This window comes from Pagrus pagrus, assembly GCF_965226575.1.
Source record: "Pagrus pagrus genome assembly, chromosome: 21".
In the NCBI taxonomy this organism is placed as follows: domain Eukaryota; kingdom Metazoa; phylum Chordata; class Actinopteri; order Spariformes; family Sparidae; genus Pagrus; species Pagrus pagrus.
The window spans coordinates 18,262,355-18,279,128 of record NC_140208.1 but is presented as its reverse complement, the minus strand read 5'-3'; the positions used below and the strand labels follow the sequence as shown (position 1 = coordinate 18,279,128).

The 16,774-nt window shown below is 41.1% G+C and overlaps 1 protein-coding gene across 1 annotated transcript in view; it reads left to right on the top strand.

The window, feature by feature from the left end:
* antxr1c (ANTXR cell adhesion molecule 1c) overlaps positions 1-16,300 on the top strand; it is a 38,939-nt gene extending 22,639 nt beyond the window's left edge. The window contains exons 12-18 of the mRNA XM_084342429.1: positions 2,329-2,407; positions 4,838-4,933; positions 5,134-5,172; positions 6,062-6,160; positions 6,256-6,423; positions 7,532-7,612; positions 13,107-16,300. Coding sequence (XP_084198555.1) covers positions 2,329-2,407; positions 4,838-4,933; positions 5,134-5,172; positions 6,062-6,160; positions 6,256-6,423; positions 7,532-7,612; positions 13,107-13,370 — 826 coding nt within the window. The 3' untranslated portion in view covers positions 13,371-16,300. The remainder of the gene's footprint in view (positions 1-2,328; positions 2,408-4,837; positions 4,934-5,133; positions 5,173-6,061; positions 6,161-6,255; positions 6,424-7,531; positions 7,613-13,106) is intronic.
* The last annotated feature ends 474 nt before the right edge of the window (positions 16,301-16,774 follow it).

The window sequence follows — 16,774 nt, the reverse complement described above, 5'->3', positions numbered from 1 at the left end:
TTCATTACAATGTAACCTGACGCGCCAGATGTTTGTTTGTTACACAGAACCATCTGGTAAGAGGCACTTGGACAGTGTTTAGAAAAGGGCAGGACATTTCAGAAAATACTTGGCATTTAATTGGACGAACCATCTGCCTATTACCATCGATCACTGGCTAACTTCAGCCAATCAGATCAACAAAACAAATGACGGAGTGGGAGAAAGCTACCAGCAGAGCAAGTTGGTAAATCAAACTCTTACTACAGCCAGTCAAGAGAAGAGTGAAAACATGTTTTCCATTGAGAAAAGCCTTCGGTTGCATCTTCGCTCTTCTTTCAATGATGAAATCCTCTCCAGTTCTGATGTAACTGATGTTATAGCATCTACGCTAACCTCCACTGTTGTTTTCAAATGAACAATCGCTTCTCTCGCTGGGCGTCATCCATCAATCCAGCTGCCTTTAAAGGAAAAACACATGAGCACTGTTTTTTATTTTGACTCTATCCCACATTCATCAACCATACAAACTCACAAGAAGAAACAAATCTGTATTCATCCTCCACTGAAAATAGTCCCCAACAAATAATAAAACTATATTTATTCCTGTTTGGCTAAAAACTCCAGTGCCCAGCTGTTCTGGGAAATAACTTAAAACAAAATTATATATTTGTGACCTAATTTAAAATAATTATGTCTTTAGTGCGGACAGACCTCCCTTTCCGCAGACAGGATAGGGAGGTCCGAAAGACTCACACATTTGCTGCCTTTGATGTTTGGTTGGGAATTGTTAACAATGAAAATAAATCAGCCTGTTCTACAACAATATTAAGATCCACTGTGGTTTTTAAATGGTGCTGCTTTGGTAATAAAAACCTAAATTCATCATGAAATGCTTTCCAATGCTTTGTCACTACTGTTTTACTTCTTCCTTTTATACCAAACTCTGTAGTTGTCTAATCTGCGTACATCATTTTTCACTTAAATCTGAAGGATGTTTTTTCACCCGTACTGTGCATTAACACAAACCCCCTTTTAGCCTGAAGACCCAAAGAAGTTCCAATCCCCTAGTTCCCATCTGTTTGTTCTCAGAACTTATGGTATGCAGTTGTTCATGAAGTTCATCCACTGAACCAACTCTTCTCTCCCTCCGCCCTCCTTTTTCTTCAAACCAGACAGACAGCTCTCTGAGTCAGAGTAAAGACAGGTTTATCGGTCACACAGCCTGCTTTCCATCTGTCAGACTTCATTCACATCCACCTGGTCCTCCACCAAATAAGAACGGAGGGGGGGCATGTTTAAAACGCATGCCTTTCATCCGAATGTTTTGAAGATCTGAACGAGAACAGACTCCCAAAAGAGGCCCGTGGAGGTCACGTGAAATTCCTAGAATTGTTGTTCCCCACTCGGAGAAGGACGAGTTCAGATGAGCAAGAAAGACTCACAGCTCCAGAAATATTCCTGAGAGGTGTTTTGATGTGGATGAGGTTTGGACCGACGGATGGGCAGAAGCATGTTTTGACTGAAGTCTTTCTTTGCTGTATTTTAGATTCCACAAAGAAATAATTTGGTAGCTCCAAGTTGAGACGGCATAGACTGCATTTAATGAGGTGGCAGATTGTTCTCATTCCTGAGAGTTCAATTATCATGGTGTCATGTCTTGGAAAAACACACAACCTGCCAGATTCATAAAAGCAACATTTTTCAATCAGCAGATTGTGTCTTATTTTTTTCCATTTCCATTTTCTTCAAGTCCATCACCTATCCCTCGTTGGCCTCCGTGCCTGCTGTGTGGCTCAGTGGGTCACACAGTCACACCTACAGTTTGTTGTTTTTTCTCTCGTTCTTAACCACAGTGGAAAACTTTTGTGTTCGGTTCATTTGGGTTCAAATTGCTCAATTACAAGTTAAACAGGGCTCGTAAACAACAGTCAATCGACTCACCAAGTAGCTCATATTCTGGATACAGTTCTGGTAGCATGTTCTCCTGCCAGGTTAGACATTTTGGCAGCTGCTTCCAGCGTCTGTAACCTTAGACTAAATAGCTGAATGCGAGCGTCAGTCTAGACATCACATTGTTCTCAGCTCATAATCCCGGGTGTTTCGTGGTTGTTTCCTGATGGTTCATATTCTCACTTCTAACAAACCGCCTCACAGTTTGCAGGCGGTTCGGTGACGTTATTTGGTGTGAACCCAAGTTCAAATGACATCATTCTGGTCAAACAAACTGAGCTGAAGGAGGAAATGCTTCAGACTAAATAAACCGCTCCAAACATGCTTGTTGTGTTACATCCCAGTATGAAGATTCAGAACATACTCATCCTGTTTGTGTGTGTTGTTTTGTTTCAGGGTGATTTATCTACAAGTGAGCATGAACGACGGTCTGTCCTTCATCAGCAGCAACGTTCACATCACCACCACAGAGTGTGTAAGTGGCAGCTGTTTGTCCCCTATGCCTGCATTTAAAGGCACAGTATGCATTTTTTTCTGTTAGGGGTCTCTCAATCAACAAAACGACTTAGTTTGAGGATCTAGGGAAGTAGTGTGGGATCATGGGAGTTGTTGTCTTCTTTGTTTAACAACAACCATTGCAGCTGGAGATATTTCTGATGTCACTCAGACAGGTCATGTTCTATATTATGTTTAGTCACGTTGGCTGACTTCCTTCCTCGCTCTCTGACGTATCATATGATGTTTACCCAGAAGTCATAACAACAGAAGACCAAATAAAACACACCGTTAGCTTGAATAAGATTACAGATTTCCCTTCATATGATTTTTTTAAACTGTAGTAGTACTGCAGATAATTTATCATTCAACGTGTGGTTCAGTAGCATCATATGAGTGTGCATCAAAACTCTTCTAATTTTACAAATATTCTCAAAAATGTCTGCTGGCTAAAACAAATGAAAGGGATTTTCTCTACAGTTCCTTTTGTAAAACAGTAAGAAATAAAAATGTAAACTCATTGCACCTGAGTAGGTTCAATCTATTGTCTATGCCAGTGTTGTCTCCTCTAATCTGATGATGAATACTGTTTTAAGCAGAGGTGATTAAGGTTAAAAAAAAAAAAATTTCACTCATCCATATCACCATGAAACCTTCCCAGTTGATTACTTACATGATGACATTTTTTTTGGGATTACACTGTTCATGATATTCTATTGTTTAAATAGGCAAATTCTGCTATCTAATTAAATAATGTAATTTGAATGTCCTGGTCAGAACTCTGAATTATAAAAAAGTTACAGCAAGAAAAGACCATATTATAAATAATTATATTTGAGAAAAGTACAATATAGACTATGTCTGAAAATCCCTGAGAATATCGTATAAAGCTCTCTACTTTAAAAACAGAATAATAGATTTCCTCTTGAGATTAAGTATGTTTTTAATATAAGAGGTTTGCCAGGTCTTCTTGTATTGCATGTGGTTTCCACTCCACTTCTCTCTGCTGCTTCAGCCCTCTCCGACCTCATCTCTTTTCCTAGAAGTCTGTTGTTTTGTTCTCTGCAGTCAGTTTCCTCACCCTCTTTATCTCTTTCATCGTCCCTTTCAGGTTTGTTATTTTCCCCTCTTTTTGGGGGCGCCAAACCACAGGGGTTAGTAGTAGCAATCCACCCAAAAAAAAGACTGGCTGAACCCTCCTGAGGTGGCAGGAGACAAATGTCAGAGAAGCAGGTTCATGACCGTGAGGCTGCCGGTTCACTCTCAACATATCGGTTGTGCGAGTGAAAGAGAAACATCCTGTAACAGCCATTTAGACTCTTGTAGCTCCCAGGTGCATATATAGCTGTGTCAGTGTGAGGCAGGGTGGAGCTTCATTCTGTAAAACCGAGATTAAGCAAGATGCAATTTAAGACAATTTAAAGCAATTTAACAAAATAAAAACGCATGTTGGAACATATGGAGCGGAGCCACAGAGGAATCCCACTGAGCAAAAAAGGGCCATGCTCTTTGAAGCTGTTCCCCCTCAGTCCGTGTGACATCACATCGATGAAAATACTGTGAATTTAAAAGGCTGTGTTGTGGTTCGTGATATACAGAGCTCAATTAGACATACCATTGCAATTAGCTGCTTCTCGCCACTAAACTAAACCATATAGGCTGAAGTCACACCAGGCTCAAGGAGGCACGACAAGTTGCTTATATGGGATGAGTTGGCCTGGTGCAATAAAGTCTGGATAAGTGGAGAATGAAAACAAACCCCTGCAACGCCCTCCACAAATCCCCCCAAAGTGCTACTTTCTACAGTTTTAGCTTTTGTAGTTAGTCCACAAAATATGCATATAGGCCAAGAAAACACACATATTGTATATGTGGGAATGACAAAACGCAGATGTGGTCACTGTTGAAACTTTTGCCATGTTTGCTGAACCATTACTTCGCAAATTCTGCCTGTCAGCTGTTATAGAAAACTGTGCTGATGGGTACATTTCTAAGATACAGTCATTTGGCTCCCGTGATGGTCTGTCTAAGACGGACCCCACTGCTGAGTTCAGATAAATCCTCCCACGTCTTTGCCACAAGATAGATAGGGGAAAGTCTAACCACATGTGATCCTCATCTGTGGTCTGTAATGGGAACCATGTTTGACTCAAGGACGCCTGCCTGGATTAAAGCGAGCAAAGTGACTGATGGATTCACTTAGGGATCACACGACTTACACGGACCACTGTCATCAGAAAAACAAAAACATGAATATTTATAGTGACAGAACTGACACAGAAAGGGAATCAGAAGGCTTCTCTTAGCCTTTAAAGTCCGTCATAGAAGTATGATTATACTTCCTGTTTACCATCATCTTTAAAGGAGACCTAATGTCTAGTACACTGTTCTGCGTGTGTGTGCTCTCCAGTTTGACGGCACCATCCTCCTGATCACCCTGCTGGTGTTGTTCCTCCTGCTGGCCCTGCTCTTCATGTGGTGGTTCTGGCCGCTCTGCTGCACTGTGGTAAGAAACTCGCACTACATTCAGGAAGTGGACGATTATAAAAAGCAACACTTAAATTACAATTATTTCAAGCTTCAGCGGGTGTCCTCTAAACTCCGAAAGACCAGTGAGCATCTGAGGAGTCCTTACAAAGAGAAAACTGATGTGATTAATGTGTTTGTGAAAAGCTAAATAATGTCATATCACTTGTTTTTCCACAGGTGATCAAAGAGCCTCCTCCTCCACCTCCTCCTGAGCCCGTGAGTCAAAACACAAACATATTTACTCACCAAGTCCACAGGAAAATGTGTCTGTCTGATATGTATAGTAAAGTTCTTAAAAGCAACAATAATGAATTATTCGTCACAATCAACTAAACACAGGAAGTGTAGTGCAGTTGATTTATTTGAGTCAGTAGCCGTATGTACTTTGTTGCACTTTTTGAAGTAACACATTAGAAAAGGTTGATATAAACTGCAAAATTCGCAAGGAGGAAATAAGTTAAGAAGTTTTGAATAAGTTCTGACATTTAACATCACTGATCAGCTGTTTCCACCCAAAGAGAAGAAGAAGGAGACAAAGAAAAAGCAGCTGCTGTTTCAGCTGTCAGTGTCTTCCCTGATATTACCATAAGATTCCAACTGCTAGATTAACTCCCACATTCCCTCGCAGATGGCCAAGAAGAAGTCGAGTTCACGACCTCTACTTCATCTACTGTTTATAACAGCCATGCACTGTGGAATCTATACCACCAATTTGTGATGAATCTGTGCTTTGCATTAAGTAGTTTATTCTCATTTTCTCTGGGGTTTTTTTCTTTAATGTGACGTTTCAGAAGTTTGCTTAGAGAGCCACTTCATAAAGATAGACAGACTTACAGCGTGTGTACTCCAAAATACCAGCAATATTGCAAGAATAACTTAAAGTATCAAAAAGAATGTACCTGAAAACTATTTTATTTACATTTCAATAATTAGCAGCAGTTTATACACACATCAAAGGTTTCCATCATGTGTCCTCAGTAAGTAGTATTTGCCAGTGCTTGACACTTTTAAGAGACTTGCAGTGAGTGTTCATGATGAACAGCCTCTGAATAAGAGTTAGAAAATATATGGAAGATGATTATTATTATGATTATTTGTGTTTTAGGAGTCAGATGATGAAGACGGCCTGCCCAAGAAGAAGTGGCCCACTGTGGATGCTTCATATTACGGAGGAAGAGGAATTGGAGGGATCAAGAGGATGGAGGTGACGAGATTACAGAAAAAATGATGAAAACCACTTTAGATTAAATTCACTTCTTCTTTTTTGTTGTATATTTATATATTGTGTGCTGTGTGTAGGTGCGTTGGGGAGGGAAGGGCTCAACAGAGGAGGGGGCAAAGCTGGAGAAGCCGAAGAACGCTGTGGTGAAAATGCCCGAGCAGGAGTACGAGCCCTTCGAGCCCAAACCTAAGAAATCTCACAACAAGAAGGCGCCGCAGAACCGGAAGTGGTACACGCCCATCCGGGTAAATACACACTCAGGTTCCCTCAGGACCAACAGACAGTGAGGCACTAGGATGTCGCCATTTAGTGGACTTATTCATACAGAACATTTGAGTCCATCCTTGCTGCTCTTTAGCAAAACATCAGCTTTTCAGGAACTCAGAAATGCGCAGTGTTTACAGATTGACCGCTGTGCATTTTTGAGTTTCAAATAACTGAGGTTGGAGGAATTTTCTCAAACCCGCAGAGTAGCCTGATAAAAGCACCGCTAGTGGCGTTGCTAAGTTTTCACAAGACAGCAGGGAGGAATAAAGTCTCTTCTGGTCATATTTATGTATAATTAGTTGCATAAGCACAAAATTCCACGACTATCACTGTGTATACATAGCCAAAGTAATATAACATATTCTCCAGACAGAGAGACTTCATTAGACTTGGCGTCAGTGCTGTTTGGGCTTTAATCGTACACCACAATACAGCTCTGTGTAGCAACACTGGCCTCTCATACAGTAGTCTACACTGTTATCTGTACACTACCTTACAGCTTTAAAGGCCTTAAAGCAGCACCGCAGTGACTCAGTGAAACTCTACACTGTTCATACATTACAGTGAGTGTCAGGAAAAGGTGGATTTATACACTGACTAGTCACTGTGTGTTGGGTCCCCAGTGCACTTCTGTATTTCTACATTAAAGATCCTTTAATTACTTGTGGTTAGTTTAAGATATGTACTTCCTGTCATTGAGGCTCAGGAGTCAGCACTTTCTGCTTCCAGTAAATGCATCACGGCAGCAGTATCTCACACCTTATGTAAGGAACGGGAGTTCCCCTCTAAGTTCATGTGTCTTCAATTAATCAGACGTGAACCAAGATTTGACCAAGTGACTAATCAGCACTGCTTCTACCGAGAGGAAGGAACCAATCAGTGGAATCAGCTGCTGTGGTGTTTGTTTGGGATTAAAACCTGCAGACTCTCGGCTTCGGAGGAACGCGACCGAGCACCACAGACCAAATGTTTGCTGATGCAATAGAATCAGTATTAATAGGATGTATTCAGGATTCAAGTGTGGAAGAGTTTGGTGTCTAGATGTTGCCAGCTGTTTAAAGTCTCCATCTTCTCTGTCCTGTTCAGGGTAAACTGGACGCTATCTGGGCTCTGTTCCGCCGCGGGTACGACCAGGTCTCTCTGATGAGACCCCAGCCTGGGGATCATGTGAGTGTCTCAGCGGTGCACCATGGAAATATTTCATTTCATCAAATACTTTCACCCACACCCTCTCAAATTTATTTCCCCAGTTCTTCTTTTAAGCTTTCTGTTCCTCCCTCCTGTAGTTTTTTATACCTGTGGTGACCCACAGCTGCATCGCCCTCTTCTTTCTTTCACCGTTCCTTTCCACTTTCATTCATGCATCACGTTTTTCTCAAATCCTTTTTGTTGGGTCCATTGGGTACTGGATAAAAGTAACTTCTTTTCTTTTTTGGCCAAAATTAAAAGGGATGATATGAAAATTGACATTCCTCTGAGGTGGTACATCAGTAAGAGCGGCAGATAAACCACTCACTTTTGCTAATATTTATCTTTAGTGTCGCACCATGTGACAAAACTCTATATCAGTCCTCTGAACTCCTGCTTCTCAAAAGAAATGATGATAATACAGTATATTCAAGTGTGTGATAATCCATCCTTGTGTGGGAATATTTACCTCAGAGCCATAAAAAATCCTTAAAAATCCAACCTTATGTTTCAAAAACGGGGCCTTTTGTGTTTCGAGCCTAAAAATGCTTCAGTCATCTGTACCCATTACTCAACTTGCCCTCCCTTCCTCCATCTGTCTCTCCGTCTCATTCACTCCTGGTGTTCCTTTGCTGGCGAACACCTCCGTTGGCCCATCTCCATCCTGTTGAGCCAGCCTCGCTCTCACACCTGCTTCACATTAGACACCATAAAACGGATAGAAAGCAGAACCACAGCTCACACTCCTTGTAGCTCGATAGGAGTGTTTTCTGATGTGTTCGTGTGTGTAAGCTGGTAAAAATTCTCTCATCTTCAGAGATCAGCCACATGGTTTAGTTTTAATGCCGGAGTCTTTGTATCAGAAAGCCACAGATAAGAGTTTGGTTTGAATGTGGAGAGGAGATGGGAGTTCACCGAGTACAGAAAGCTCTCTAGGGATGTTTTAAACCCCTCTGGCACATTCAGTAAAGTCACTTTAATGTTTATGTGGTGATTCCTTATAATTCCCATCTTCACTGGCCTCAACGGGCACTTTGTAATTCAACGTTAACCATATAAATAAGGAATATAAACTTCAAGTTCTCCATAGGCTGCTTGGTTTCCAGCCACATTAGTGGTGTGTTTGATGCTAATTAGCCAGTGTTGCTAACATGCTTAAGTAAGATGGTGAACATGGTAAACATGATACCTGATAGCATTGTCATTGTGAGCATGTTAGCATGTACAACTTCACAGGGTTCTAAGTTCCCAAGGTCCTATGTTCCCAGAATCCTATGTTCACAGGTTCAGTGTTTTCTAACACACATTAAGCCTGCTATTGTGTTTGTGTCAAACCCCTAACCCTTAGAAGATACATTTGGGAAGCAATGCACCCTGGGAACATAACTGCATCTTGTTCCTTTTCATCTGCTTTTCTTTACTCCCTTTTCCTTGTTTCCTGCCATCACTTATCTGTTCTTTTCTTTTCCAGTTGTTTTCTCCCCTTCCCTCTTCTTCCTACTGCCGACTTTCCCGCTGATCAAGCCCGGTCCCAAGAGCGAGTTAAAATCATGCCTTATTAGCAGAAAATTTCCAATGATCTTTTTTAACGGGAATTCCACATTTAAGAGTGTTTTCTTGGCAGCGCAAACAAGTACAGAGGCAAGATTTGCTTTTAGCTTTCCCTTGGACAAATGAGCTGAGAAAAAGTCACGACTAGCTCACGATTACATCTTTACCAAAACAAACTGGCAGTCAGATAAAAAAGATCTCGGATTTGATTTCCTTAGTCAACAAATTTCACTTACCCAGAGCAGCTTTTAGTGATGGCTGCCTACCTAATCTCTGCATGACGCAAGCTTTATTTTCTCGAAGAAATCGAGCCTCTCTTTCCACTCAAATGATGTCGCCTCCTCAAGTCATTTGTGGTTTGTAACGAAGCGACAGAAACATCTCCCAGGCCAGCGGGCCGGCTCATTTCCAGGTAGTGTAAGGTTTTATTTCAAAGGGAAAAGAGTGGAAACAAGCACGGGGCACCTATTTCCTTACTTTATGTGTTACCTGAAAAGCTATTTGGTGCCACATGCAGTCCCACCCATACCAGAGGAAAGTCTCACTCGCAAAGCTGGAAGACTTTCAAATTAATAGGAACACTCACTCTTCACATGAGGCCAAGTACAGTCCGGACTCTTGATCGCTCATTCTGTTGCCATCGTCAATTTTCATCGCAACATAGCAACAGCAGCATATCACCATTGATTCTTGCCAATGATTCCTGATCTCCTCTCCTGTAGTCCCCTTACTACACACACACACTTTTCTTCTCTCCCTTCAATGAACTCACTAACCCCTCTGCACGTTTGCTTAGCATAGGCTCTGTACAGCATCAGTGGCTGCGTGTGTTTGTTTGTTCATGCATTATGCTTGTGTGTGTGTGTGTGTGTGTGTGTGTGTGTGTGTGTGTGTGTGTGTGTGTGTACCTTATATGTATAAACACATTACCACATAAATTGCCCATGATAGACCACAGTGAACCTCACAAGGATTAAGTTATCTACATTTGAATTTGCAGTTAGGCATTATGAGAGTGTGTGTGTCACCAAACCACATCCATTACGCTGACGTCAGAGTGTACTGTATGAGGGAGAGCTGGTCCACACACACACACACACACACACACACACTCTCTCTCTCTCTCTCATAAACACAAGCCTCTCCAGGGAAGAATTTAGCCGGCTAAAGGACATGAGGTAATACCTTACAGTAAGTCAGACAACTGCCAGGGCTCTTTCCACCAACTGACTGACCATGTCTCACACACACACACACACACACACACATAGACATATACATCTGGTCAGGCCTAGACAATTTTATGACCTTGGTAAGACTGCAGACAGTGGAGGAGGTCAGCAAGAAAGAACGAGCAAGCGTGGTTTTCTTTAATCCAGGAAAATGTTCATAGATTCAAACCGCAGCTGGGTGCTAACAGAATGATGTACAGGAAGCCAAGCTGGGCTTAAAATAAAACATCTATGTGGGTATCAAACTGCTTTTGATAAACCTGCAATAAGGTTCACACCTTATGTCTTGTTTAGATAAAGTTCATTAATCTAACAGCAACAACGGGGAGTTATTTGCTCAACAAGCTCAACAAAATACGCTTATTCACGTTTTTTTGTCAAGAGTTAGATGAGATATCACTCCTGTATCTGTACGCTAAGGCTGAAGCTAGCTACTGTCGGCAGCCAGTTAACTTAACTTTGCACAATGACCAGAAACAAGGCACAGAGCTAGCCTGCCTAGCACCATCTCTAAGACTCGCTATTTATTAAGTTACATCTCATTTGTTTAGTCCAAGTTCCATTGATTTTTCATTTCTGCACCTCTGATTTTGTATGAATGAACAAACAAAATAGTGTCATAAGAACATTTCCAGCTGAGCTTCTTCATATTAAAACATTAAGAAATTCCCCTTTCTGTACATTTCCCATCAATAACACTGGAAGCTATTCTGTGGAACTAAATGCTTTTTTTTTACACAACTGTGGTTCAACTAGTCACCCGGACCAGCTTAAGCTTTAACAACTGAGAAAGAAAAATGTTTCACAATAAATCCTGTGTGGGATTGAAAGCTAGTCTAGTTTAGCATATTTTTGCGTGTTGCACAAAGGAAGCAGTCTCTACACAACGCTCTTTGTGGGTATTTATATGAGGCAAGAAACAATTCTCAAGAATATGAGATCCTCATTCTGGCTTTATCGATGTCTAGGAATGCCAGACTGGATAAGTGGTGACAGACCAGACTGCTGGTCGCTGCTAGATTCTTGTCTTTTTCTACTCTGTTTATTCAACATTTTGTATTTTGCTCGCAGCAGCTAATTTACTCGTCGGGATGATCGGAATGTGTCCCTTGTGGCTGTTTTTAAATGAGATTTTATGCCGAGTGTTGCCTCCATGTGGCTGTATGTATGTGTTAGAGAGGAGTCTGTCTGCGGTAGATGTAGAGAATCCTCTAAATGGAAGAGGACAAGAGTGGTCGCTGAAGTAGAGGCCAAAAGTTTAGAGTGGGATGTTGGAGCGTTGCCTCAATTCAGTTAGGTTCATTTTTGTTCTTTCTGGTATTGTTTTCTATTTTTATCTTCAAATATCCCCGTTCCCTCTGTCTGACTCTAATTCCATTGTGTATTTCTTTTTCTTCTATTATGTTACACGACTATGTAGGTCCAAACGTGGTCCAGACTCCCTTCAAAGTTGCCTTTGCCTCACATTTATTCATTGTTTTTTGCGCTTTAGACATTTTCAGCAGATAAAAAGTTGTCTAAAACAAAAAAGTACAACACTTTGTGCAGTATGTGAAGTTCTCTTTAAGATGGACTGAGCTGAGCTCATTTCTCACAGCTTGTTGAGGAACATCAATCCCTGTTCCACTTTCCACTCCAACCAACCATGGTCCTGCAGCTCCAATCACTGATACTGGTTATTAACAGATTAACATTACTTCACTCAACTCTGGCTGCCAACCACATGCAACTACAGTGCAGCTCTCAGTTTACTATGGTGACAGCGACCTCTGTGAACTCGGGTGAGGCTAATGCTTCGTGCAATATTTTACGAGTAACGTAGGAGTAAAATGTGATTTCTGCCGTGACAAATTCATGTGTTTTACAGTCTGATGAGTCACCTTACACTGTTAAAAATCCTCCAACATTTCACCCCGAAACACACACCGCACCCACACACACACAAACCCACCAGCCCCAGCTGCTAAGCCCAACCCCTCCCTATCTTGTTTTTTCTCGATATGGTCTCTTGATGAGACTGACTGAACTTTGGTAAGCGAGTCACAGTTCTCGGGACAGAACATTGGACTAACCTGGATCATTCGGAGTGGGGGCGTCAAAGCAGGGATTTAAGTGTAATCTGGAACACCAGCTGGCTGTACACATATGCGCATATACAGTACACACATTGTCACTGCCTTCTTAGCCCAGATGTGCATCAGATGAGACACCTGTGTGTGTTTGGACCTGAAAGTGTCTTCCTGTGTGTACATTTTTACTGTAGATATCAGTTATTTTTTCATAATCAAACCTTTAATGTCATACATATTCAGTACATACTTTCAACTTTTCTTGAAATCCTTTTAAAATCCCTCACTGATTAAAAAATATCATGATTTTTTAACACAATCATTGAAACACTACCACCAGCAAGTCTAAGAGACATGTAAGTGTTCAGCAGGTTTAATGTTTACAATGTACGTCATGCTAACATGGTCATAATGACAACACTAACATGTGGGTGTTTAATGTCCACCACGTTCACCATCCTAGTTTAGCATGCTAGCATGCTAACGTTTGCGAATTGGTACTAAAAGTACCCCTGAGGCTGATGAGAATGTCATTGCTTTTGCAGGTATTTCAATCAAATCGGTTGTAGGTTTGAGCAAAAACTTGTTTTTTTAATCCTCTGTCTCTTTTCTTTCCATCAGGGTCGATGCATCAACTTCACAAGAGTGAAAGAGGAGTCAGCGGCAGCCAAGGCCCAACCTCGCACCCCGATCCACACACCCACACCCCCGCCACCAGACTACCGCCCTGTGACCCGAACCGCGTCCTCATCTCCCACCATGAGCAGCCCTCCTCCCAAATCACCACCATCAGGCCAGCTACCACCAGGGCCACCGCCCGCCCGCACACCCCCGGGGCTACCATGTCCACCGCCATCGCGTCCCCCACCCAGCCTTCGACCCTGAATCACACAGACAAACCCCTCCCGCCCCCCAACGCACCCGCTTTGATATCACAGACTTATCGCTCTGTTGACCAGTTCCTTCAGTTTGAAGGTCGTGGTCCTCGCTGCCACAGATACTCCTGCTATAAGCCAAAGACCAGCAGTATTTTGAGTCCCAGTCCTCCTGTGCTCCTCCTCTTTTATGGGAAAGAGTGTCAAGACGACCTTCAAGTCGTTGTCGTTATCATGCATGTCAAGCATGATAAACTCTGGAGGGAAAAAATGTTGGAATAGAAGGGAAACTTGCAATAAGAAGTGAAATTGAATGCTCTCTGTTCCATTTTTTAGGCACAAAGTAAAGAATGTAACACCCCCCAAAATTGGAAAAAGTCATTTTGTACAGGCCATGACTATCTGCTTGATTTTGACAAGCGGTTTGACTTGACACTCTGTCCCATACCGAGGATGAACGGGGTTATTCGGGGAAAATATTTTACTTATTGTTGGCACGTGTGAGATCAGGGAGGATTGTTGCTGGACAGCAAAGCATGTAGGGACAGGAAGTCCACAGAAGCATTATGCAATGGATGAAATTTCTTTGTTGTCTTTATCAACTACTGAGTTTGGCCATTGTTGTCAAGAGTTAAGGCGAAAAGTAGGTTGTACATGAAAATCTGAGAACTTTGAGAAGAATGGATTGGTTTGTTTGTCCATTGCTGTGACGGTGAAAGCAATTTCAATTGGTCATGTTGCTAACATATCTGATTTGCTAAAAAAAAAAGAATTTTGGACATTGTTACATGTTCTCAATGCCAAAATGATTTTTTTCTTCACCTTTTTGTGATGTTTCTTCTATTAGAAAACATGCTGACCCAACAAATTCCAGCCCTGTAACACAAAGTATACAGTTACTCGATTTTGTGGTTCAGTTTTTGTACCATTCAGTGACAGGGAAGTGTACAGACGTCATGTGGAAGGTATGTTTTTACAATATGTGTTTGAGATGTGTTTTTGAATGTTATGTTGGTCGATATCTTTGAGGCTTTGGATTTTGTCCTTAACCACCCTTTTCATGTAGTTGAATTTAGAGTACAGCAATATACGTATATTTTTTTGTTTTATTTTTTTGTTTTGGTATCTGCGCACATAGACTGTTGGGCAACTTTTTTTTTGGACATGGAAACGTATGAAATCAAGCAACCAGAAATCAGGTTAACGTCTCTCCTCACATTTGTTTTTTTATACACAATCCTCATACTGTACTTTGATACCAATATGTGTGTTTTATGTCTTCAGTTTATCATCACCTGTCACATTGCAACTGCAGGGCAGTTCAAAGAGCATCTAATTTATTTTACTCCCCGAGAGAAATAGAGGAGAGTACTTGAATATCGACAAGGTGTCCAACCGCCAAGACGGACACTGTGCGCAGAATTTAGACACACAACAGCTAGCCAGTTAAAAGTCATATATGGCTTACCAGTGTTTGTCAACCTCTCAGCTACACTGAAAAACATTTGAAACTAAAAGTGATCCAGGTACATTTAATGCTCCGTAATTAAAAAACATAAAATATATTTTTTATATATATATTTGTGTGTTTTATGTGATCCAAAGCTCCTTGCTAGCAGCTGAAAAGACGCTGTAAGCAAGGCTAGCAATGACTAGAAACGAAAACAACTTTGAGATTTTAACTTCAGGGTGTAGAAAAGAGGTTGAAAAATGCTGGTATTCCTTTTATATCCAGTGCCTTCTGGAATTTTCTTCTTGTTTGATTTTTTTATACTTTCAGTTTGATGTACGTCATTCAGTTATGTCGTGTACCGTTGTGTTACTACAAGCATTCAGAATCAGTCTCAGTGCCTTGAAGCTGCACTAAAAGAAAAGGTGCATATGTTGTGTCCAAGATTAACTTCATATTTCACCGAAAATGTTAAAATCACAACACAGCTCAGTTGAGGTAGAACATGTTTTTGTGACAAGGTACTACCTCAAATGTCGCAATCATCAAATTGTGCTGCTTTGTTATAATTACCATAAAGAAATTGGACGTAAATATTACAATTATGCTTTGCTCGCAATTTCTAGCATCTTTTTTGACCACATTTCCCATGCTGGTGATGGACTTGTGGTAACGATAATTATACTTAACTACACCAGATCTCATTTATATGGCAAGGTGTTGCACCTGTCACACATTGGATTTGAGGCAACATGCCCGTTTGTTTAGCGGTGGTACCTTTAAGGTGAGACATCTAGGAATTAGATTTTCCGTAGAAACGTTAACTGTTTACAGATTCTTTAACCCAGCAACGCAATGATATTGTACTACATCCTAATTTTCCTGCACCATCAAATTGCACCTTTGTGTCACTTCCTCCCTTTGCTCATCCAATGTTGCCGAGAGAATGAAGTTCTCTGAGGAATAAAACTAAAGCAGATGTCATCATCTCATCGGATTTATCAATGACGCCTTGATAGTGAATGTTAATATCGAATTTGCCACATCATTACACATTTAGATAGAAACACAAAGTATAATTACTTTTGACTCAGCATTTCCTTGTTTTCTATCTCTGCTCTGATGGAAATGCAAACAAATGTGGCCTGTAGATGTTCCACTGATTGCTCAGATTGCTGAACCTCTTAGGTTTCAAAGAATTACTGTTTGACACACTTAAGACGTTTTTGTTTTGTGTGTTAATTCGGTTGACCCCTAAGAAAGAATGAATGCGGCATTGATGCAGGATCAGAGTTAGGAGGGGAACTGCTGCAGTGGCCTTCGCCGTCATTCCTAGTCAAGATGAGATACAATATGTTATGTTATGTGTTTTTTACACGTATAAACAGCAGTACTGAAGCAAATATGAAAGACGTATATGATTTTCTCTTGTTGGTTGACATGACTTTTTTTTTTAAACATTATCAATAAAGGTTGACTTCCAAGCTTCATCCAGAGAGTCTCTGTGTGTGATTTCTGCTTGGTCCCATGTGTAATACAGGAGTCAGTGTCTCGCCTGTCTAATATCCCTTTTGCAGCTCCACCCTTGCAGGTTTGGACAGTGAATAACTGTACCATTCATAGTTAGCCCTGTACATACCCACACATTCATTTTGACAGTAGGACCCTGGAACTGGACCCATGGCACGTCAGAATGTCTGCTGTGCAAGAGGCAGACATTCTGCACTCACAACCATATCTATTGTTTACATAGCTAAATCCACAAGAATGTTCACTGGGACACTAATAACTGGACTTAATCCAATTAGGGCAAATGCAGAAACTTACATATAATCTCTTAAGTTCATAGAGGGTTTATCAAGTTCATAAACAGAGTAAAAATACTAACAAAAGATGTTGGGGCATTAAATGTGATAAATAATGTCAGAGTCTGACAGCAGTAACATGTTTGCTCCTTCATGTTT